Source organism: Lampetra planeri, chromosome 10 (genome assembly GCF_965212315.1).
Source record: "Lampetra planeri chromosome 10, kcLamPlan1.2.h2, whole genome shotgun sequence".
NCBI classification, from domain to species: Eukaryota; Metazoa; Chordata; class Hyperoartia; order Petromyzontiformes; family Petromyzontidae; genus Lampetra; species Lampetra planeri.
In genome coordinates, this window is record NC_136116.1 from 7,145,602 (window position 1) to 7,170,244 (window position 24,643).

General features: G+C 44.0%; 1 protein-coding gene across 3 annotated transcripts in view; it reads left to right on the top strand.

The window, feature by feature from the left end:
* The window catches only part of LOC144720944 (cyclin-dependent kinase 14-like), a 122,356-nt gene that overhangs the window by 59,806 nt on the left and 37,907 nt on the right, over nt 1-24,643 (top strand). For 2 of the 3 annotated variants that reach the window (XM_078598135.1, XM_078598136.1), the window contains exons 11-13: nt 2,555-2,648; nt 5,275-5,338; nt 9,544-9,592. In XM_078598135.1, coding sequence (XP_078454261.1) covers nt 2,555-2,648; nt 5,275-5,338; nt 9,544-9,592 — 207 coding nt within the window. Of the gene's footprint in view, nt 1-2,554; nt 2,649-5,274; nt 5,339-9,543; nt 9,593-11,100; nt 13,231-24,643 lie in introns of those variants that run through there. The other variant, XM_078598137.1, reaches the window with a different exon arrangement.

The following is a 24,643-nucleotide window of genomic DNA, read 5'->3' on the forward strand; positions in this document are numbered from 1 at the left end:
AGTAAGTGTTTGATTTGTTGGAAGTAACCAGACAACCGAGAGAAAACACACACATATGAGGGTGGCACTCAACCACTGCCGTTCCCTGGCAAGCGCGACACAGCCCCATGCCTGCAACCCCTGGCAAGCACTGTTGGTCACCCCAGTATTAAACAAGCTCAAAGTCTGCCTAACTCTAGATATCTGATGAGAATGGGGGCATATAGGGCGATTTGGTCACAGGCAAGAATGACGACAAGTTTGGCCAGTGGTGGTGGGCATCTTGTCATTTGAAAGTGGTCCATTGTGAATGAGTGCAATGATTCTCGATCTCAGGACACTACATTGTTTTACTTTCATTATTAAATTAACACCGCCATTGCGCTTCGGTGCCGAAGCTGAACTTCAAAGCGGACGACAAAGGAAGGGCTTAAGTTACCAGCAGGGAGCAGAGGGTGGTTGGGGAGGTTGGCGGAGCTTAGTAAAAGTGTGTCCTTGTAAGTCAGTCTTACATGAGCAGCGCAAACTTTTATTTACTCCTTGCCATCACGGACTGACCCACTCCCTGACTCCTTCCTTTGCCCTCCCCTCCACATCTCCTCAACATCTCATCATCCTATTTGCATCGTCCATCCCATCCCCCAGCTTTCCTCTTCTCCACGTCATCACGGGAGAAAACAGAAAGTGGGGTGAGGAATGGGGGCGGGGGGCACTTTCTCGACCGCCTTCTCGTGCTCGTTATGACCCTGGGAATGTTCCACGCCGGAAGCCAGTTGCCGAGTGGCCATCTGTCTTTCATCAGGGTTCAGTGGGAAGAGTTTTGCTTTGTTTAGGACCTAGCGGGGGGGTGGTGGGGTGGGGTCACGCTTTTCCGTTGCTCACGTTTTATTTCGCGACAATCCTCATTGCCCTCCACGAATCTTCGCTATTTTACATGTGATTAGAATTGTAATAAGCTTAGTTTGACCATCGGTTTAGTCGATCGGTTGATTGCAACGCTCAGCTTGCCTTCGTGTATGTTGTTGTACAAAGACGACTAAGGCCTCCTTCTGACTGGAAGATATCAGGCACTAATGATGTTGATAATGACGAGCTGTGTATTACCGATGACCTTTGACTTAGATGGTTTTTATCATCAATTTTCACCATGCTAATATTATTGGATTTTCGACATTTCTGGACTGTGTTCCCTATATATATATATATCTATTTTAATGAAGAGTTGGGTTGAATGGTTTTGTAAAATGGTGAGATATCCAGGAAAGTTATCAGGGGGGCTGGGGGGAGGAATTAGAGTATTTTGTGGAGTATTGAAATCCCATGGGCATTTTGTAGTTCGTTAGAATAACACTGGTCAACACACTTTTTCTGGCATAAGGTATTCCAACGGTCATAAGGTAATTTTGGGGTGCTGATTCCAAATCTGGCATCAGTTTTTGTCTATCACATCAGGTTTTTGAGATATCAAATATTGCATTTTCAATAAAAACTGCAGAAGAAAAATATTAAATAAATGTGGATATCTACAAAAAATGATGTTATAAACAGATTATCCTAAAAATACAGCACCATATTTTAACACTAAAGCAGTCACTAACTCGCAACAACTTGCAATCATAAGTGACAGAGTTAATTTCGGGTAAAATCAATTAAAATTGGGTATGCCGATAGCATAAAAACGAGATGTGATGGAGCAAATCTGAGATCAGATTTGGAATCGGCACCCTGAAATTAGTCTAAAACAGCTGCAAAAGTCCAGGCCAGAAATATATGTTTTGTTGACCAGTGTAATCCACAGCTGCGTAATAACAACACGACATTTGGGTTTAGCTGTGGCAGCAGTGAGAACCACAAGATGGCGGTATTGGCATTCAGTGCCTCGCTTTTTGAACCAAGTCTTCCTTGACTGTACTCCTACAATAGCTTTTATTTCCAAATGCAGTACAGTGCGAGCCACGCAATTAACTTGCTTTGCAGTAGTTTAACACGTAGGCTTCCGCGACCAATATTATTTATAATAAAGGTTTTTTTGGGTTAGATCGTGTTTTATATGCAGAGCCCACGTGAGATTTAGTGGAGAATGAATGAAGCAACACGCGGTTGCAAACTCCCCTCGGCGAGAATGTGGAAGACTCAACAATTGTGCGACACATTTATACTTAACGCGATCTAACCCAAACGCCTTTATTACAAATAACACTGGTCGCGAAAGCCACCGTGTTAAAACGAATTGTGAGCTCGTGCTAACAAAATGATTAACATTATTCACGGTCCGTTGCCAATCCACCGCCTCCCTTTCATGTATCTCTGGGTCACGGGACTTGTTTGACACTACACTTCGATCATGCGCTTATCGGTGCAGGTTTGGACACGCTGACCCCTGGCTGATGTTAGGCCCTGCGTGAGAATTCAACTCCGGGTTGGCTGGGTTCACGAAGCAACTCTCGCCGTCGCTTCCCCCATGCCCCCCCCCAACCACCTCGAACCTTTGGCCCAAACTCTGTAGATTGTGCCGTCGGCTGTCTCTCGTTGACTCTCGACTCGCTTGTTGCACCCCCCCCCCACCCTCTCGCAGGGGCGTGGGCTGCATATTCGTGGAGATGATTCAAGGCAGTGCTGCCTTCCCCGGACTCAAGGACATTCAGGACCAGCTGGAAAGGATCTGGATGGTGAGAACCCCAAAGAAACGCGCTGGCCAAACGAGTCGAGCAGTGCGCTCTCGTGTTGCGGTGGTACCCTTGGTGCGCACGCACGCGGCCTGGCGCAGTGAGTGAAATGTTGAACGTGAACAGGGTGGGGAGTGTGGCCCACACTTTACCCCAACTGCGTGTGGACCTGCCGAGCCGATTGAGGTGCTGCACCTCAATCGGCTGCTGGGTGGACAAGCGGCGTGCGGTAGAGTTTGGATTTTAGATACTTGCACGTTGTTAAAACTGCCATGCCGGGAGATCAGATCGAACCGTCGACATCTGCATTGCGAATCCGGTGTGTTAACCATTGCACCGTAGCAGCGACCCGCTGACGACAATACATGTTTTTTTAATGAATTTATCATTCCATTCTGCGTGCTATTTCATTCCACCCAACGTCAGTCACGCCTTGCTGCCTGGCCCGTGGTGGCCGCTGAGTCGGCGGCGTTGCTGCTGCGTTAACGTCGAGCCCGGAGATTGGTTTGTTTGAAACCGGTGACCTGTAATTAAATTCGTGCCATTCATACCCGTACCGTGTCAAGCCATACTGTTCACCCCATATTCTTGGTCGGGGAAATTGAGTTTTCAGGTCCACACGGCGTACAGCCGTTTCAATACGGGCAAAACTATTTTTTAGTCTATGTTTGTGTTTCTCCCTTGTGATGGGACTTTGTAGGATGAACGTTGAGAATTATAAGGGCACTGGGTGACCAATAAGGTCTGAATTAGTCTGTAATAAGGTAGGCACTGATTAGGGGTTGACAGGTATGCTGACCTGATGGGTGCACTTCTACCCCACCCCCCGCACCCTCCCGCACACGATGCAGATATCAATGGCAATTTGGAGTAAATCAGCGCAGATTAGAGGAAGGTTTAATCTGCCAATACTATACTTTCATTTATTTTTTTTGCATTTTAATTCCGTCCCCTGCCAATTACATCCCACTTTTGTGGTTATGACGAAATCACCCGCCCGGTCTTGTCAACCCTCGGAAGCTAAGCAGGTTTTGAGCCTGGTTTGTGCTTGGATGAGCGATCACCATGGACGTCAGGTTGTGTCATGGGCACCTATAGCATTGTGCCGTGTAGTGGTCAACAGAGGGCAGTTCAGCAAATTAAATGTTTGTATTTCGCTTTAATTTCCCTACGTCTATGCTCCTCTCACCAACCCGCGCTGACCGGCAAGGTGAAGTATGGTCCAATAACTACCATGATGTGGGGAAGCCTTCATACAGCAGTGAATTGACAAATGGTCTGTACGTGTGCATTTTCCATTCATGCTATTGGTGTCACGGCAAAAACAAGTTTTCACTTGGAACTCTTGCTTAAAGCAATATAGCATCACCTAATGTTAGAATAGTCTGTATAAGATTGCACTAAAACTATTCAAAACTAAACTTTTTTTATTTTATCGGGTAAGGTCGATTTAGCTATACAGCTCTTTTTCAAAAGCGACCTGGCCACAAATGATAGCTCAACGAAAGTGACTTATCACGTGCAAATATATAGGAGCCAAATACTTTAAACACGTGTTTCCAAATCTGGAGGGAAAAAACGGAGGACCCGGAGAAAAAATTCAACGCGACCACGGGAAGAACATCCAAGCCCCAAATATACAGGCGTCAGGATCGGGATCGAATCCACAATCTCCTGTATACCAGGCGAGGGAGTTAACATCTCACCACCGTGGAGTACTAGATGGTGCGCCGTCTCGATTGCACTGCTGTAAATGCGTTTGTCCCATGCCAATTCAAAATTATAATTTGTTGGAGTTCTGAAAGCTCCGATATGCCAATGTAAGTAAGAACCCATATACTACAGTCGTGGTAGACTGAGCTGAGACCGTCAACATAATTTTTTACCAAAAACTGATTAAAACAAACTCATTAAACCAGAATTTAGGAACTGGTTTAATCACTCGTGGATAACCAATTTGAACCAAGGATCTCAGTAGCGTTTTAACAGGATTCTTCTTCTGTGCCACCTGGCGACTTATTCAAAGGTTTGAATTGCAAAGTTGTGTTGCCAATTTATTTTTGCAAATATGTGGGATCAATGGAGCGTGATGCTGCCCTCTCCTGGTATATGAATATAAAACCCAGAAGGCTTCTGCCGTGAGACCAAAAAATGTTGAAACCTCACCATGTGGCTGGTAAATCGAAAATGTTGTTTTTAAATATCTAAATATATTTATTTACGTTGTTACAATGCAAGTTTGTTTTATTATAACAGCTGTAATGTATTGTGCTATAGCTTCTGGTGTTTTTTTAATGCACAAAGGAAAACTATCATTTGAGGCTGAATATATTGTGCAAATGTTGCTAGTGATAGACAAAGAAAGATTTTTATTCTGGAAATATATAATGTACGCACACACCCACACACATGCGCACAGTAAAATAAATTACAGTGCTTCATTTCAACCGACGGGGGGGAAAAATAAATTCTAATTTGAATATAAACATGAAAATGCCATTTTAGATATGACCACTCTTAAATTAATTTCACCTGCAGCCATCATTTCATTTACTGAAGAGCTGGGCCATCATACTGCATTCATTCTATGATGACAAAAGCCAATCGTGTGAGCGTGTCTCTATCCCAGGTGCTGGGGACCCCGAGCGAGGACACCTGGCCGGGTTTAAAGTCGATGCCTCATTTCAAAGCAGGTGAGGAGCGGCTTGTGTCGTCTGGCTGCGTGCGTCTGTGTCGCGGCGCTCCCACTGCATTCTGGTCTTGTAACAGATTCATCAAGCATGATACACGCGTTGAGTCGTGTGTGTGTGAGAATCACAAGTTTAGATTAGTGGCGAAAATATATTTTGCACAGGTGGAAAAATGAGACGAAACTATTGAGACAGAATCAATGAGACAACGAAGGGGATAGATGGTGATAAACGAAGAGAGAATAACACAGCACAGCCAGTAAAAAAAGATAAACATAGTACATGAAGTACAGATGAGACCAACACAACAAAACTGTGGCCGTCTGGAATGCTGTTCCGATATTAGGAAGCCACTGGAGCTTTGCACCTTTAAATCTAGATTGAAAACTAATTTTTTAAGAACTGAATTTTTTCGTGTTTAGTTTGTTGTCCTTCCCCCGCACCTCCGCTTATCACGGTTGGCTAAACACAGTGTGAAATAAGTTCAACATTCAAGTGAAATAAACACTACAGTACATACGAGACGGTTAAAGAGATTCTATAATGCAATCGTGAACCTGAATTGTGAAAATCCATCCAATCACAAGGAGGGAGCGGGAGTTATGCTTCCTTTCTGTGTTCAGCGTCCTTCCGTACATGACCACCACAAGCAGAGACTGAGACAATGAGCCTCGCATACCGAAAGCCCTCGGGTGATCCCTCGGAGTATGGCAGTCATGACACATATCACAAGTCTCACCTCCCTTAGCGCATGATTAGGTGAATTGTCATCGTTCGAGGTCACGATTCAAATGGTTATTTTTGTCTCATTTTAACTGTGTCGACTGTATCATGTCTCAATTACACTGCCCAAGCTGTGTTGTTTGTACCATGCTGTTGTTGTTAGTCCCATTCGTTCTGTTTAATTATAACGAGATAATTTGCATATAGCTTGCATAAATTGAGATTTATCCTCGGCAAACTTGATAACCCACACAACCTCATTGTCAAGAAAGTGCCCTTTTTTGAGAGTATGCAGATTGGCTATAAACTTTTTACAGGACACCGCCGCCCCCCCCCCCAATTGCATAGGATTGATTCGTATGCCCTCTTGTTTCGTTCATACATCATGAGCGTAATCATTCTAATTGATACATTTGTTATTTGATACATTGGTTGGTAGACAAGTGAGCAGTATCGATTAAAACATCGGTTTCTGTTTTGCTTTAGGAAGGCCACTTAGAATGGAGTTGTCCATTCTGAGCCTCCTCCGTCTCCAGGCGGAGTTTTTATTTGAGCCTCGGAAGCCACAAATGTTTTCTTTAAAAATAAGAGGATGTGCATGGGTGGGTTTATTTTAACGCAGGGTTTATGTACACTAATTAAAGTGCTCCACCAACAAAAACAACGTAATGTAATTGTGGCAAGGGGTTATGTTTTAAAAGTGTTTCTTAATGCTGATTCGTGGCATGTTTATTTTATTGCTTTTGCAAATGTCATTTGTATGTATTTATGCAGTATTTAATGCATATTTCCAGATCCACTTGAATGTGCTTGATCTCATCAGATCTCAGAAGCTAAGCAGGGGTTAGTAGTTGGATGGGTAACCATCGTGCACAGGTTGTCATAGGGCTGCGGAAATACATTGTGAGCAGCAGAGGGCAGTGCATAAAAACGCCTTTTACCATGCTTTTATATCCCCACATCGATGTTACCCCACCTTCACCAACCCATGCTAACCAGCGTAATGAGGTTGGGTAAAATAACCCCTCTGACCCACACGGCATCGGGAGGTCTTCACCCAGCAAAGGATTGACAAAAGGGTTGTACATGTACATTGTCTATTACAAGTTCGGTGGGTAGCCACATAACCCCAGGCACTCTCATAATTGCTTTGCAGTATTGTAGTTTACAACACAAATAGGCTATCCGTGAGTTGGGAAGTTTTGGAAGTGGCATTTATTTTATGTCCATATCTTTGCCTTTACTGCCGTAAATATATTCACCAGCAAAATGTTTTGGATACTTTTTTGTGGCCCCCGCCACTAGAGGGCAACATATTTATAAACGCTGCTCTCAAAGCCCGGACTTTTTCAGAAAAAAATGTATTCCGCTGAAATCGAGATCAACAAAACACACTGTTTTGTCAAGGTTCTCAAGTAAACAAGCTGTAAAGTCTCACAGAGAAGGCCACATTTTTGCATTTGTTGGCTTAAATGTGTAAAACGGTCAACACCTTCACTCTCGGAATTCCAGCATTGCCGCCAAAACTTTCTTGCCAAATACTCGCCGCATCCAGCAGATCTGTCAAGAAAGCCGACAGTGAAACGTAACTGAACCAACGGAATAAGAATGAAAAATTACACCGTTGTTCTTTCATCGGGGGAAACATTGAGGCGCATACTTTAGGCCAAACCTCCCCCCCCCCACATAGACTTTTTAATTGTACATTTTTCAACCGTGACTTTGTTCATATGATCAACGCTCTGTTTTCCAGAGGAAGCCTAAAAGCTGCATCCCGTGATTACGATCTGCAGCGCTGCACTTATTGTGAAAGGGGCCTCCCTGCCGCTTCTCGCATTCCACCTCCCCCAAAAAGAAGGGGATGATGAATGATGTCACGAAAGTTATGACACAGAAACGGCTGCCGCTGAAAGCAGCTCGGTCTTCTAATGAATGCTTTACAGTCGTTCGGAATGGCCCGTTGGTAAAGGCAATACTGAACCTCCGGCCAGCCGCCCTGGGGGCTCGGTCTTTTGGGTGTTTCTTTGCACGCGTGGTGGCCGCCTGTGAAAATAAACGAAGCTTGCAGGAAGAGCTTAGTTTGCCGGTTGTCTGTAATTTTCTCCGATACCCTGGTATAAACAGCCGGCGCAGAACGGAGGGATTGCAGATGACGTGCGATGTTTCCCAAAACGTTTGACTTAATCCTTTCGCAGCCTCCAGTGATGAACCAGTCAAGACGACCAGAGTCAATGAGCTGATAAAAGAGCGGCTCGAAATCCTTGTGCGGATATCCCAGCGCTGAAACGCCAAAAACCTATTTCAGACAACGCATATATTCACTGTATTATGGTGTGATTTATTTAACTGGGTAAAAATAAACTCCGGTTGTGAACTGCAATAGCATTACAAACAAAACTTTCCACGGTGCCGTCCGTTCAATTTGTGAAGTTGACGTGGGGGATTTTTTGTGATTTTCTTTTACGTTTCAAAAATTACTTTGAATTGCCTTTTTAAAAGGGGGATGCAGTCCTGCCGGCTTATCGCACAGCCAGTCATTGTGACGGACGTGATTATTGGGCGCCGCGGTGGCGAGATGTTAACTCCCTCGTCTGATATGCAGGAGGTTGTGGGTTTGATCCAAACCCTGACGCCTGTGTATTTGGAGTTTGCGTCTCTGTCCCCGTGGTCATGTGGATTTTCCTCCGGGTCCTCCAGTTTTTCCCTCCACATCTAAAAACATGCATTTAGAGTATTTGGCTGCTGCAAATTCCCACATGATAAGCCACTTTGTTGAGCTATCATTTGTGGCCAGGTTCCTTCAGAAAAATATCTACATAGCTCAGTGGGTCTTATCTGGTAAAATACCAATTTTTAGTTTAGATGTGCTTTCGTCGTGGTTTAAATGCACGGTCATTTGCATCGTGCTCTCGGTTCCGTTGTTTTATTTTCGGTCGCTTTATCTCGACTAAATCTCCCATCGAGGTAGATTTCAGCAGCAGTGCTGGAGCCGGCTCGCCTGCGTCTGCTCTGCGGGAAGACCGTTGCGCATATAGATCATGCTGACTACTTCAACGCAGGGTTTTCTTTCCTTCTCATCATGTGTTTATCACAGCAGCTGTTTCCGTAGATGCGCTCAGATTGCGAGCAGGTCACGAGGGGAATATCGCAATCTTGTAATGAACGTATGTAGATCAATTTCTCGACAGGAGCATCTTGTTTTTTTATTACGAGAGAAAATCGAGGATTACCGTAATTGCATTACACTGCGTATCACAGACAGTTATTGTATGTGCTTATTAAACTTCATATATTAGTGGCTGGTGAAGGGTGGCGACCCAGCACCAGGGCTTTTAGCTATGGCTGGGAATCAAACTCATGGTGCAGTGCGCTAATACATTGTATAAGAGTTCTTCAGCCATTTTCACGATGGGCCACGTGTGTAATGCATTAAACGCTGGTCGTTGAAGTCTTTCCAAACTAAAACCACGATGTTTATTTTGCAGATCGAAACCCGCAATTCAAGCCCAAGAGTCTGGGAAAGGCTTGGACCAAGTAAGTTCTACATGTCGCTGTAAAAGCTTGCTATAAACACATTAATTCAGCACAGTTCTGCTATAAGCAATGCTTCCTTTTACATTCCACTCTTGGGGGAAGATAGAGGGCAAATTCAGATATAAGTACAGCACCTTGGATATAATCACACCTGGCGAGTCCAATAGGGTGTACATATTCTTCTACTGTACTAAATATACATGTAATGATGTTTCAATCAATACATTTCACGTACTTTTATTCTCACAATTTATACATCAAATAATGTTGCATTGTAATCAGTTATTTACATTCCATGCAAATTATTGTAAAAGCTAAGTGAATGTTCCATTTAGGATAACGGAGCAAACACAACTATACAAAAGAGGCAGAAAACGGTGATAAATAACGTAAAGAAGGTGGCAAAAAATGAACACACGAAAATAATAGATTTTTTGGGATAATTTTGACAATGAATTGTGACTTTTAAATTTCGATGAATTGTGACATCAATTAGTTGCAAGCTTCTGATTGAATCAAAAGATAAAGATATTCCCCGTGTAGCCCTTAACAGACTTTTGGGGCAAATGCTGTTAGCGAGCACGGCACACAAGAGGGTGGGTGGCCAGCACCAAGCCTGGTCGCCATTGTCTCCCCATTGGCAATGTTTACGCACTGCAACAGCTACTCATTTGAAGCTGAGTTGACCTAGGGGAGGCCCAGGGCCAGTTCAGAGAATCCTCACTGGTATCAACTGTGAGTGGGAATCCAACTTGGGTCGCCGGGTTTGTAGCGCAGCGCGCTAACTTGTTACACAAACGCTCCCCAACCCCACTGATCCACAAACACACACACACACGCACGAGCTGAGCGGAGAGCTGGCCAAGAGTGGGATCCGTCTTGCAATTCATTGTCCGTTTTTCTTTCTTTAAGCCGAAATTTTTAATGGGAGGGAAAACTGGCACGTCGTTTAAAAAGCATTATTTTCTCACATTTGGCAGCGGATTTGCAACATGTGTCCTTGTGCTTCCATGGGCCGGTTTGGCACCACGCATTGTCCGCTGAATCATACGAATCCCAGGAAACCTTTTGACAATTTATGAGAATGGGTTTTCGTTTACTGAAATGTGCAGTTGTGAGTAATGCTTATTAAGAGTGAAAAAATCTACCCGTTCGAGTTCAACAAACGCTTGTAAACAAACGCACATGTGCTCGTTTACGCTTCGCCAGAGCGAGCATTCAAATAACCCTTGAAACTCCACCCACTCCTGTGGTTTATGTTTTGCGTCTTCAACAAAAAACTGTGCTCATTTTAATTGGAATGCGCTCATCTGCACGCATGCAACAAACATTGTGTGGTGGGGCGGGGTGGGGGAGATGGCCTTGCGTGGCACACATTCAATTTGTCGGAACGATCAAAAAGCTTCGTTGCCCCATCCCAGAGGGCAGGAGATGCCGGGTAACTCCCTAGCCGCTTTGAAAGTGAAGCTGTTTACAGGCACCGGGAACATTCATGCTCGCACTTGCAGGCTCCCACAACGGAATTGGACAGAGTGATTGGCGAGCACGCGTCGCCGGCTCTCATCTCCCCCAACACTGCTCCGCCAGACGTGTGAAGGACGCGACTGCGTTTCATCAGCCAGGAAGATGGCGTGGGTGTGCACGGATGAACTTTGAAGTGGTTGAACGTGCACCTCGCCTTGTTTTTGCCCCCAAGTGCGTGAAACGCCCTCGCAATAAGTGGGCAGTTTGTCAGGAATATAAAGCAATTCAAAGGTACATTACAAACGCAGCACCCGATGTCAATCGCTGCTGGGTGAGGGCCTCTCCGTGTTTGGGCTGTGGCGGTTATTTGACCATACTTCACCAAGCTGGTCAGTGCGTGTTGGTGAAGGAAAAGGGCATAGATGTGGGAAGTACAGTACAAGAATGGGGTTTGTTACATCATGGGACTTATTTTTGCCAGTATTAAAGTATGAAAAATAAGAATAGGTTTTACCCTTTTAAGAAATAACAGGGTTTGTTACACTTCCCACAGAGTGGTCTATAAGAGCCTCTTATAGGCTTATAGCAGTGATTGCCCATCCAAGTGCTAACCAGGCTCAGACCTGCTTAACTTCCGAGATCTGACAAGATGGGCCGCATTTATAGATGATTTGGTCATAAGCCTAATTGTGCACGATATACTTAAAATCTTTAACGCACACCCAGCAAAGGGGAAATCTGGCATTATCCAGCAGTGACGCTAATTGCATTCGCCATGCAGATGTTCCATGAGCGCAAGTGTTAAGTAGGTAGATCTCCCCACTTCAATGAGTAGGGGCATCCCACTGGGTAGCGGTGTCACTGTGACTCGGCCGGGAAGAAACGATCCAGTCCACGTTGCGCAGTGCACCGCGGCTGGCGAAGGCCGGCTCGTGTCACTTTAACGGTGCCCCCCATCCCACTATCGTGTGCGCGTGTGAGCTCATACACAAGCGTGGGGAGATCTTCCAACATATTCTTAGGTTTTTTAGGTAAAGTCACGTAGGTAAAAAATAAAAATTAATAAAAGTAAAATAAAAAAAATCACGACGTTTCGGAGGCAACACAAGCTTCCGTCTCTGAAACGTCGTGATTTTTATTTTATTTTTATTTTACTTTTATTAATTAATTTTTTTTACCTACGTGACTTTACCGAAAAAACCTAAGAATATGAATCCTTGCAGTCACGAAAGCTTCAAATCTAGATCTTCCAACACTGCGCCCTGTTAGGTGGCCACCTGTTGAGGGAACATCACACAACCGGTATCAGATCGCCGATGACTGGCACTGGGAGTGCTTCCTTGCCCGTGCGACGTGACAAGTTGTTGACGGTGTGAAGGCCGGTCTTAACTCACGTGGTGTCCCGGGCGAATACAAATTGTCGTGCCTGTAGGGGACCCCGGTGGAAGGGTGGTTTGGTGTGAGAAGTTTGTGGTGGGTTTTGTCCCTCTGTGCATCTCCGTGGCTGTATTCCTCTGTGTCTCTATTTGGTTCAACGGGTATCATCTCTCGTGTCTCTCGCCTCATGAATTTGCAGTACTCCTTGCGGCTTTATGCCAAAGGTGGCCACTCTTATCGCCCACCTGTAAGGCCAGGCATTGGAAGTAGTGGTGCACGGCAATAATCGATTAATTCATTTAAAATCGAGTCTTATGTACATGTTATCTGTGTAGAATCATGTGGGTGATAGTCAAATATTGTTAATTTGCATACCTTTTAGGCATTTGGTTCAAGTAAACCCGGCTGCCATTGGATGTCCCACATTTCCTGCAGTAGAAATGAAATAATCGATTTGTGATTATTCATCGCAAGGAAGTCAAATTGCAACAGGCTTTATAGTACAGTACACATACAATACAAGATATAGCATTTGTTTAATCCTTTTTCTTGCTTTCAAACAGTTTAGTTAGCTACCATAACTGCGAAGGATAGTTTTCATGTGTTCAGTGTCGGTGGCCTGACTAGATTTGCGGCCATGGCTAACATCAGTGCCAAGCAGTTTCTGAACTTGTCCCTGGGCCTTTGGTGTGGTTTGCAAACATCGCTACTGAGGAGACAAATGAACAAGCATTGCACCGACTCCTTCGTTACCGACTGCGCAATGCTGGCCTTAAAGGTGCTGCTCACTAACGGCACTTGCCCAAATAGTGTAAAAAAAAACTACACGGGGGGGGGGGTCTCTGTATGTGTGTTCGGCATGCGCTATTACTGCTGGGTGTAAAGTACTATATTTGCCTAAATTAAAAAAAGTTGTTTCGAATACATGCTGCACATATGCACCAACATAAGTATGTGTGTACTGTATATATATGCATACAGCTGAGGCATTATGAACTGGTGCGTGTGAATGGCATGAGTCAAGCTTGCACAGCCTAAATCCCACAGTGCATTCACTTGCCAAATGTTGTGTGAAAAAAGATTAATGTGAAGCACATGAGCACCTGGCCAAACAATAGGACTGACAGAGGAAATGACAGGTGAAATGCCTTATTGCCTTATCCGGTATCAATCTGTTCAGCCGTTTAACTCAATCTGTCCAACACCAGTGAAATCAGGTGGGAAATGGTTTGACATGAGTAGAAATGTACAGTTAATAATGTCAGATTACTTTGATTTGCAGCAACATTTTTTTCATGTTCTTGCAGTGATTTAAGGCACTTGCTGACAACCCTCTTACAGACGCTGCCCTCTGACGCCGCTCTTGAGATGTGAGCGCCAACGACACTCGCCCATTGCTTCATCTGCCAGGTGCGGCAGCTGAAACAATGGGGCAAGTTTCTTCAGCCGGACCCGCCTCTTTCCACCTATTACCTCCAATGAGCGCGGTTGGCTACGTGCGGTGCGAAAGAAGTTCAACATACGTGCATACACCTAGCAACGTGGACGGGTTCACCGCGGTTAGTCGACCGCTGGGTTACGTGTGGTAAAATATGAGTACACTCGCCTCTTCCAAGGCAACTGAACAGCATGGAAGAGTAGGCCAAAACACCCCTCCCCTAGAGGGACTCTCTAGAGCTCCCTCTAGTGGAGGTGCTTCCACCTGCACTGGCATGAACAAGCAATGTCAGGGGTGCAACTTTTCCTTGACTTTTAGTCCCAGCCAAATGGATAAAAGGATGGACATAGGCAGGAGTGGTGGGCTAATCTCGTGCCCTGAAGGTAGCAAGCAACTCACTGTGTTATAAATATATGTATATTTAATAAAGGTACCCAAACTACGATTTAAAGCTTTCGTGACTGCAGGGATTCATCTTCTTGGTTCTTTCGGTAAAGTCACGTAGAAAGGAAGTAATAAAATAATAAAAATAAAACAATAAAATAATTCTCACGACGTTTCGGCCACAATGCAAGCTAAATTCCTCTTTATATGCAAATTCTTTTGTCAAGACGCCCTTTCCCCCCCCTTCCAACCCAGCTTATATATATGCTCCAAGCACGTGTGCTGTTTCATTCAGACGCTGTCGCCTCGACAGACCTGGTTTCACCTGAGGACGGCTGCTTGCGTTGTGGTCGAAACGTCGTGATAATTATTTTATTATGTTTTATTTTTATTATTTTATTACTTCCCTTCTACGTGACTTTACCGAAAGAACCAAGAAGATGTACCCAAACTATTCAAGAGTCCCTTCGTCAAACTGTGAAATCTGTTGCTGAAGGGCACTGAGCATGCTTGTTAACGTCTTTCGCTTTTCTGATAAAACCTCAGCTTGATCAAAGATTTGTTTTCTTGGATCATTGTGAAGGGTTGACTCTTAACTCATGCGTGCAATGTTTGCTGACTACTTGTAAAGGATAGCAGCATATTAACAATAATAACAACATAAACCTTGTCCATTTTTTCAAGAAACTGTATCTCCGTCTAAAGCGTTAGTGCAAACATCTCACTTGAAATTACGTCTCCCAACTTTTACCCTCGCACAAGTTGGAATTAGCTCAAGCCAGCTCGGTGACGCACTGGTGAGGACTGTTTTGTGAATTTAATCATCTTCAAGCAAAGCGAGTGAGCGAGCGAGACAGTGGTGGCTCTTCATTCTGTGTCAACAATGTGAGCTCGTGCAGGCCAGAAGCTTCAAGTACTGCCAGTTCTTGTGCACGCTTTTGCTAGCTAGCTCTATTAGAGTTGAGACCACCCAAGGAACCAAGTATGTCAACCAAATTTGCAATTGTACGTCTTGGAGAATGTCAATAAGATTCACAATTTGTAACCGTAGAACACAGTTGGCACCTTTTTAAACTTTTTTTTATTATAAATTCCTAACATCTTCAAAACAACACCCAGTTGGAATTATAAATATTCCTCCACCCAAGGTGCTTTGCCAGTGTTCAGCATGGAAGAGAAACGGATTGTGTGTTTGTGTGTGTGTGTTTGTGTTTACATTCCATCTGTGATGTGCCAGGTGTGCCATAGCTCGGTCAAGCAGTCGGATTACAGTTGGTGTTGAAGGAAATCTACTTGGCTGACCGCTCCACATTGAAATAGTATCTCTCAACACCACAGTCGCATGCTTCTTCGTGCATCCGTGTGCGTGTGGATTTACTAGGGATGGAGCTATGCATTGATTTGTTGATTTAAATATTGAAGCTAAAAATAATTGGATTGGAGAACTTACCCCAGTGTGTATGTTGAACGTAGCCAACTGTGCTAATCGGAGGTATTGGCTGTTAAGAATAATTCAGTAAGTGGGCTTGTGCAGTAAGTTGATTGTGAGTCGCGGTTGAGAATAACGATGGAGTGTGAGTCACAGAAAGGAACAAGACTGAGAGCATGTCCACATTGTGGAGAATGAGCAATGGACACCTACTGATGATCAGGAGCTAGATACATTGTTGCATCACCAAGACTGAGGGTGGTGACGCCTTCATCCAACAGTGAATAATACATGGCTGTGACGATGATATCTGTGGGAGTGTATAAACATATTTATTCTAAAAATGCACAGTTTTGTTTCGAATGAGCTTCTGGTAACAGCTCAGGTTCATATGCTTTTTGTAGATTAAAAGAGGTTCATATGAACAACCCGATCTCTTCATAAGAGCAGCAGATCGATTTTGAATGACAGTGCACAGCACGCATAGGCCTAATAGCCCCTGCTGAAAGTTTATCTTGGTGCAAATGAATATGATTATGAGTGTGTGTCAGCATAAATCAACATTTTTAGTGGAAAGTAACGTATCGTCCAGTGCATCTTCGCATTTTCTTATCATATAAACCTACATCAATATTGGCATTTGCCAGCAGCTTTACAGCTTTCGTGATCACTTGTGAATAATTGCACATTTCGGCAGCAGTTGTGGTTTCTTCGTCTGTTTAGAAAGAGATTGAATGAAATGTTATTGGGACACAAGACATCGGTGCAGGAAGGAGTTTTTCAAGACTTTGCACTTCATTGGAAGCCTGCAAAATTAAATTACATCTCTAGGTTTTGAAAATTCCAGTAAACACCAGGTCTATGATAAACGAATTGGCAATGAACATCATTGATACATTCCCTCCAGGATTCTTTTGCAGAAAATACCTCAAGGGCTTTGGTCTCCTCTGCCTTGAACACAAATACGTATTATTGCACGTTCATTTTGTATATCTTCATCAGCCATAATCTAGCCACGGCTGAATGAAGAGGTTCGCTCGAGGTTTTACTCTTTGTTGTGGTCTTGCAATGCAACGATCCGTCTGGCTTTCACACCTCAACTAATTTCGTCGCTCCATTTCCCCGGTAAACATAACCTGCTCACATATTTCCTCCTTTGCTTGATCCTCTGCCAGCAGTGTTGACCGCCGACCAACATAATATGATATTAACTTATAATAATCTTGATTCGAAGCTTTCGTGACTGCAGGAATCCATACTCTTTGGTTCTTTCGGTAAAGTCACGTAGGTAGAAAAATAAAAATTAAATATATATCACGACGTTTCGATCGCAACACAAGCGGTCGTCCTCAGGCAGAAAAAATAATCCAGCAGTGGAACTGCTGAACCAGCGAGAGAGCTGTACAACAAGCGGTTATATATGTGGCGATGGGCAAGCAGGCGGGGTCTGAGCTGGAAAGGAATTCCATCCCCGGACACAAGCACGTCAGTTGTGTTAATGGGGGAGATTAGGGAGAGAGAGATTAGGGAGAGAGATTAACATGAAATGAACTTTCGTCGCCGCATAAGAGTATCGCTGCATATGCGCACAGCAGCAGTGGTGTTAATGTGAGATTTCAGATCTTGCCACGTCTGCTAGGATGTGACCTAAACCTTTAAAGGCGACGTCAACCTTGGCAATGATATCATCCACTAGGATGTGACCTAAACCTTTGAGGGCTACGTCAACCTAGGCAATGATATCATCCACTAGGATGTGACCTAAACCTTTGAGGGCGACGTCAACCTTGGCAATGATATCATCCACTGGGATGTGTTTGGGGGTGACTGCAAAGTTCAGCCCTCTAGCTAGTACCGATTTTAGGCTATCAGAAATTGGGTCGTTACTCTGGTTGATGACAATCTTGTTGCTCCCTGACCCTCGATGTATCGATGGTTCTGGCTGTGTGATGGGCTGTGTGTCTCACTGGCGCGACCACCGTTGCGGTGGTTCACTTGCGTGGACGCGCTTGCCTCACAGCGCAGTTGGCAGCGCCGCAGCTTGTGTTACACATAGACTTGACATTAACTTGCTAATCCCCTTAATCTCCCTGCCTAATATCTCCCATGAACATGGTGCTAATCTCCCATTAACACTGCTGGTGTGCGCATATGCGACGATACTCGGTTGCGGCGACGGAACTTAATTTCATGCTATTATCTCTCTCCCTAATCTCTCTCTCCCTAATCTCTCCCATTAACACAACTGACGTGCTTGCGTCCGGGGATGGAATTCCTTTCCAGCTCAGACCCCGCTTGCTTGCCCATCGCCACATATATAACCTCTTGTTGTAACAGCTCTCTCGTTGGTTCAGCAGTTCCACTTCTGGATTATTTTTTCTGCCTGAGGACGACCGCTTGCGTTGCGATCGGAACGTCGTGATATATTATTTTTTGTTTTATTTTATTTTTCTTCCTACGTGACTTTAACGAAAGAACCAAAGAGTATAACTTATAATAATTAAAAGTTTTAAAGTGCCTTTTAACGACCTTCTCGAGATGTGTCCTGCCCAAGTTATTTTATTATTTTAAACAATCAACGAAGATATCTCTAACTTGTGTATCTTCTTTGATCCTCTGTCTCATAATGTCATTCTAAGCATGCTCCCTTCCAAGTTTTTGTTGTTGCACACTATTCGGCCTTCTGCCCATTCTCTGCGTCAGTTTCCACGTGTCTAATCCACGTGTCATAGCAAGCCAGAGACGTTGGTTAACAGTATTCTTCTTTATGCACCTCGCTACAGCATATTGCTTTTTTCCCTATCAACGTGCATTTTTCCAAAAGCACTCCAACCTGCTCGCGTAAACAAAGTATACATAATTCGATGCGTTTTCCAGTTCTATTCCTCCAGCATTTATCTTCAGTTGTTTATCAAACCTGTTGTACGTGACCTACATTGGACTCAAATGTATGGTGAGCCCAACATTACATCATAGTTACCAATTTTCCACTAAAATAATAGTTGTGTGCTTTTTATTTAAATTGTCAATGTGATTACATAACATGTACACATCGACTGAATTGTTTGACAATGCTTGGCTTGTATGTATGGATGAATGTATCTTCTGTGCCGCAGATGTCTGGAAAGAGTTTACTGGAGAGTTATGTTTTTTAGGGCACTACTAACTCCCAAGTGTTTGACAACCATTGTGTGCCTTCGCTGCTGCATTATTTTGTGAACGAACATTTTAGCCCCTTTTCACTTTGAATCGCAACTCGGGCAGTGCTTGTGTTTGGGTGTTCGTCAGTCTGTCATTTTATTTTATGATCACCGTGTGTTAAAGAATAAATTAGAATGTGTAGCAGCTATATGTATTTTCCGACTACCCTGACCGTACGTTTTCCGAGAGCCATAAAGCTTTCTGTTCAAGCTTATCTGGCCCTCGTGCCAAGATTTAGCACTTGGTCAAGACACTACGACTACAAACGCATACCGCGGCAAGGGCATACCACTTTAGAGAAGCCGATACTTGCAGCAACGTTAGTTTCAAACAGCTCGCCAGCTCTTGGTAATCTGATCTTTTGAAATCCCATTAAAAGACTGAGCTGAAGCTGGGCTGAATATTTATATATATTTCTGTTGTGCTCCCCAGTGGGTTGTAGGCAAGCTGATGCCAGCTTTAAAGCCATTTGTAAACTTCTCAGTGTAAAAAAAAAACATGTTGTGTTCATCACGTGCTGCCGTAAGCTCTTTAGCAAATTCTAATCGGATGAGTTTGGGGCTTGGTGGACGAAATCTCCCGTCAAGGCGCCGTGATCAGCGTGGACGCATTTGCAGCATTCGAGCTGTGCTCTAATGAACCCATTACTGGCTAATCCCATGCATTCCACGAGGATGAAAATTAATCTGCCTTATTAAGCAGTTACCTAGCTTACTCTCTGCTCTACATTGCAGTGTGACTTGGGATATCTTTAAGCAAATAGATCAGATATTCTGGTGATTATGTCTTGTAGGTTAGACGAGTGTTGTATTGGTTACTGGTTAGCATATTGTGCTATGAACCCCGTGACCTGAGTTCACTCCTGTCCGCAGCTGACAGCAGTGCTGTGTGCCATCTGAACTGGTCCTTGACACCCTTTAATAACCCTGTGCTGACCAGCATGGTGAAGTATGGCCAGACAGCCTCGGGGACTGAAGGGTATAGGGAGGCCATCACCCAACAGTGGATTGACAAATGGCTAGATTTGTATTTTATTTGTTGTCGTAGTTTTATTTTATATTAGCTGTATTCACTATGATATTAGTTTGGGTAAAAAAAGCATGGTTAAGCAAACTCAGGCTTATCTTTGTTATGAGAATATTAATCTAGAGTATTCATCAAGGAAAGCCTCACAATGCTCTTGAAAGTAGATCCTGCATTGGGTTGTTTGGCCAATCCATGTAATGAATGGTTTACATACGAGAGGATAGTGGAGTACCTAGAGAAAACACCGCTCTTAAAAGGAGATAACTTTTTAAAACTCTATTCATGTACTGCCACTTCAAATGAAAATAGGTTTGGGAATTTTTAAGATCAATGGGAGCCAACACACCTATCCTCTGAAATGCTTGTTTATAAGAAGTAATTACGTGGGCAGAAATTAGATAAAATTTATAAAGAAGTGATTAATGTGGTTAAGCTGAAGAAAGTGTAAACCTTTGTCACATTTTGGGAAAATCTGTTTTTGGAACGGTGATAATACTGATTCATAACGGTGACCAGCAGGAGCGTAGAGGGCATTTTCTGTTGCACACCATTTGGCAAATTTCATTTGAAAGAGGCTTCAGCAAAAGTGCCAAGCTGTGTTTATATATAAGTAAAACTCTGCATTCTTTGGTATAATATTTCCTTCCCTCATAATTTTACATTGAGTTTGTGTGTGTCTCTCTCTCTGTATACCCTTATGCTTAAAAGGAAATCCACTAAGTCTCACTCAAAATGTGTGATGATAATTATAGACAATTATATTAACAACGGGGTGGGGGAGGGGCAGAGGATGTTCAGGGTTCGAGCACTGCATTGTGAACCCACCAACCTGACTTTGATTCCTGGTAATGGTTAACGCCAGTGGTGAGTAATATCTGAACCAATTTTGGACTCTCCCCTCTTCGCCAATTCGCATTGACCAGCATGGTGACATCTGACCAAACAACCCCCATGAATGACATGGCACGGAGAGGCCTTCTATCCAGCAGTGGATTGACGAAGGGCTGAAAATAATTGATATTTATTTTATATGAATACCTCAGATAAATGTGATTTAATTAATTTAGTGGCTTTTGAGTGAAGGGTTGGTGAATCACGCAGGTTTGTGAACATTCCAAACTTGCTGGGCTAGAAGGTGGCACGGAATGAGCAATTTGATCGAGTGAGTTCTAGAGCGTTTCTGTCTTGTTTACGAATGTGCATGTAAGCTATGGTTTCATCTCTCATGTAAGATGCTTATTAACAAGTATGTGTCGTGAGTTCCTGAAGAACCTGGGACTATATGGGCAGCAATGGCTTGCAAATCTCTTCACCGTCATACACAGGACAGGCAAAATACAGAAATAAAGGAAGCAAGCCAAAGTCATCGCCGTTCTGAAACCCAGATAGCCGCAAGACTCCAGCTACAGGCCAATATCCCTCTTGTCCTGCACCTCTAAGCGAATGGAACGTGCCATCCTTGCCAGACTTTCCCCCATTTTCGGCCCCCATCTGCCTCCAGAAAATCTCACCCAGATCCAGAAGAATGCTGGCAAACATACCCAAACATCGCACCTCCTGGCTTGGACATTCCTCCTACTCGAAGACGCCTGTGTAACTAGCAACCGCATCAGATTATCGACAGACCGATGCGCAACATCTCCTTCATGAATGGAACATTAAAGACAAGCCACAATATGACTGTGGCCATGCAACTGTAGACCGTATAGTAAACCACTGTAGTCTGTGCTATTGCAATGGAGAAGGAATAGCAAAAACGACACAAACTCTCTCATGAAGCCCTCTCGCGACTGGCAGACCTCGACATTGACATTTAGCTCCTGAACATATTACCATATACAAGAATAGAATTGAAAAAGTAATTGGTCAAATTGCCCAATTGTAATACACATAAATGATGCTAAAGAGTACCCATGTCATTTAGCATATAAAAGTCTTCTTGCATCTCCTTGAATAAGCACATTGTCAACTTTATTCAATTTCGATACGTTTGTCAATCGACTTCTGGATGAAGGCTTCCCCATGCCATGTTAGCCGTGGGGTAGTTTGATTTTATTTGACCACACTGGTCAGTGTGGTTATTGGTGAAGGCAGGACCGGCTTTGATAACATTCACCACTGATGCTAGCCATGGCCATGAATCAAACTCAGTGCCCGCATTCACAACACAGCGCGCTATCACATCCCATTGTTAGCATTACTCTGAAGTGGAAACTACATTTTTACGTTTGATCATGTATGCTGAACTTCTTTTGCACCGTACTTAGCCAACTGTGCTAATCGGAGGTGTGGGTTTAACAGCTGATTGACTATGCAGCCGGGTAAAGGAAATCGCCAGCCTGCCCATCCCCCCCCCCCCGCTTGTTGTGGTGCTGGGCCGACGTGGGCGAGGCGGCGGTAGTAAGACTCGATGTTCATGTTGTCACAGCTGTCTGGCCACAGCAGCGGAGAGAAAACCTGGCACTGGCGTTAATCAGGGTCAGACGTTTGGTTTCACACACACGCGCCATCTTGGTGGTGGTGGTGGTGGTGACTCCGGAGGTAGCTGAGGCTTTGGGGGCCCCTGGAGTGGGGTGGGAGCGCCAAGCTTCAGGCTGAGAAGGCAAATATCAGCGCAATCTATCTCCTAATCCTTGACCTGTGGTGGCTACTGGAGTGTATATGTTACATTGCACCCGTCTGAGCGTTTGCCTGTTTTTCAGTTTCTCTCTTTAGGTATCCGGCCGCCATGGTCCCTTATGTTTACATATTTCTGTGTATATACACTGTGGGTGTGTGTGCATGTGACTGCTTGTCCTATGTGTGTATACGCGCTACCATGATTACGGGGGAGCGGTGAAGTGGCGTTTGACACACTGTGTCACATTGCCGGTGACGTGTGTATGATTCCCGGCAACGGCTAACTTCAGTGGCAAGGTTCGTAACCAATCCTGGGCTTCTGCTAAGGTTGGCTCCAAAAGTGTGCGGTGATATGTTTCCCGTATGCAATAATATAAACAAAAGTATCTGTTGTAGCGCGTGGTGTGTAAACATCAGCACCGGGAAGACAAATGTGGCCCGGCACGGTTCTGCCCACACCACGCCGTCGTGTGCCATGCAGCCCTCAAATTGGTGCTCGCTTAATAGCACTTTCCTCAACAATCTGTGGAGGCTACACAACGGGGGAACTTTGCCTTTTTTTGTTACCGGGACAAGTAATTCTTTCGCGTGTCCTACATGAGAACGAAGCGGGACAGTTTTTTTTGTTTTAAAACAAATTAATTATTGGGAAATAGCGTGGGGCGGCACAACGTGGCAGGTCGACAGCAGTCTGGGGTGCGTTCTGCTGACAAGCGTTCCGTCGTTCAAACCTCCTCCAGTGCTGGAAAAGAGGGGGGGGGGGTGCAAACGTTGGGTTTGATTTAGAAGTGGAAAGGAGACTTGGCAGCCAAGATTGGTAACAGCATCTCACTTATTTTCTGTCAACATCACCGGCTGCCATTGCCGCGACATACTTTTGACATTGTTTCATGTTAACATTAAAGCTTTTTTTAAAATACTAAATCAACTTAAAATGTAGACCGGTGCGGCATTGTTAATTTTAGCCGTATATGCTTTTACTGAAATATAAAAAAGGACAATCGCTTAATGAAAACAAATACGCAGGGTAAAAGTTATACATCTTCGATTCGTATAAAAATCCATGAATTTACAAACGTTCATTCGTAGCTGCAGAACGAACACATGTTGCCACACAGGCGGACTTCGGCTAAATTCCCAGCAATGCGTGTTTGTTTTGGCACCTTCCTGATCGAATACATTGGCTGCATGAGTTCTTGTTTTTCAACTCTTCAAGATTAAAGTTTTTTAGTTTCTGGTTAATCTGCCTTTTGTCTGGGAGTTATTTGTTAACCACCCTTTGCATGACGAGCACGGACCGACCCTTTGCAGCAGGCATGGACAGGCACGGCCTGTTGGCCTTCCGTAACTTGAGAAAATCTCCAAAATTCTCCTGCTTAATCCTCCCGAGCAAGGAGTGTCAACATGCGGCTCATTGTGCAAATTCAGTGACATTCAAAGCGGCGTCATATGTTTGGCAAGATGAGACAGGATTGAGTTTCATTACCATTTGTATTACTATTTTACACTCAGGGCTAGTACAGTATTTATAGGAACGAATTTATTCGAGGGCAGGTGTAGGATTTTACTTTGATAATTGGCACGTAGCGGCTCCCCTGGCAAAGTAAGTCACGGGGTCTGAACGTTTTGTCGTTTCACGAAAGATAAGCGCGAGTCACTTCTGTAGAATTACGTTCGAGAAGGCTCCCACCAAAGTGGTGGAGCGATGAGATCAGCTCCTGTGCAGGTGCTAGGCGGATTGTGTGATCACAGGATCGTGAGAGGTGGCCACAGCTTGGGCGGAGGCCTTCTTCCAGCAGTGGAGAGATCATGGCTGATGAAGATAATTAGTATTCTTAGGTTTTTTCGGTAAAGTCACGTAGGTAAAAAATTAAAATTAATAAAAGTAAAATAAAAATAAAATAAAAATAACGACGTTTCGGAGGCAACACAAGCTTCCTCTCACTTGATACAGCTATCGTGCTGTGACGGTTCCACCTGAAGACGGAAGCTTGTGTTGCCTCCGAAACGTCGTGATTTTTATTAAATTTTTATTTTACTTTTATTAATTTTAATTTTTTACCTACGTGACTTTACCGAAAAAACCTAAGAATCCTTGCAGTCACGAAAGCTT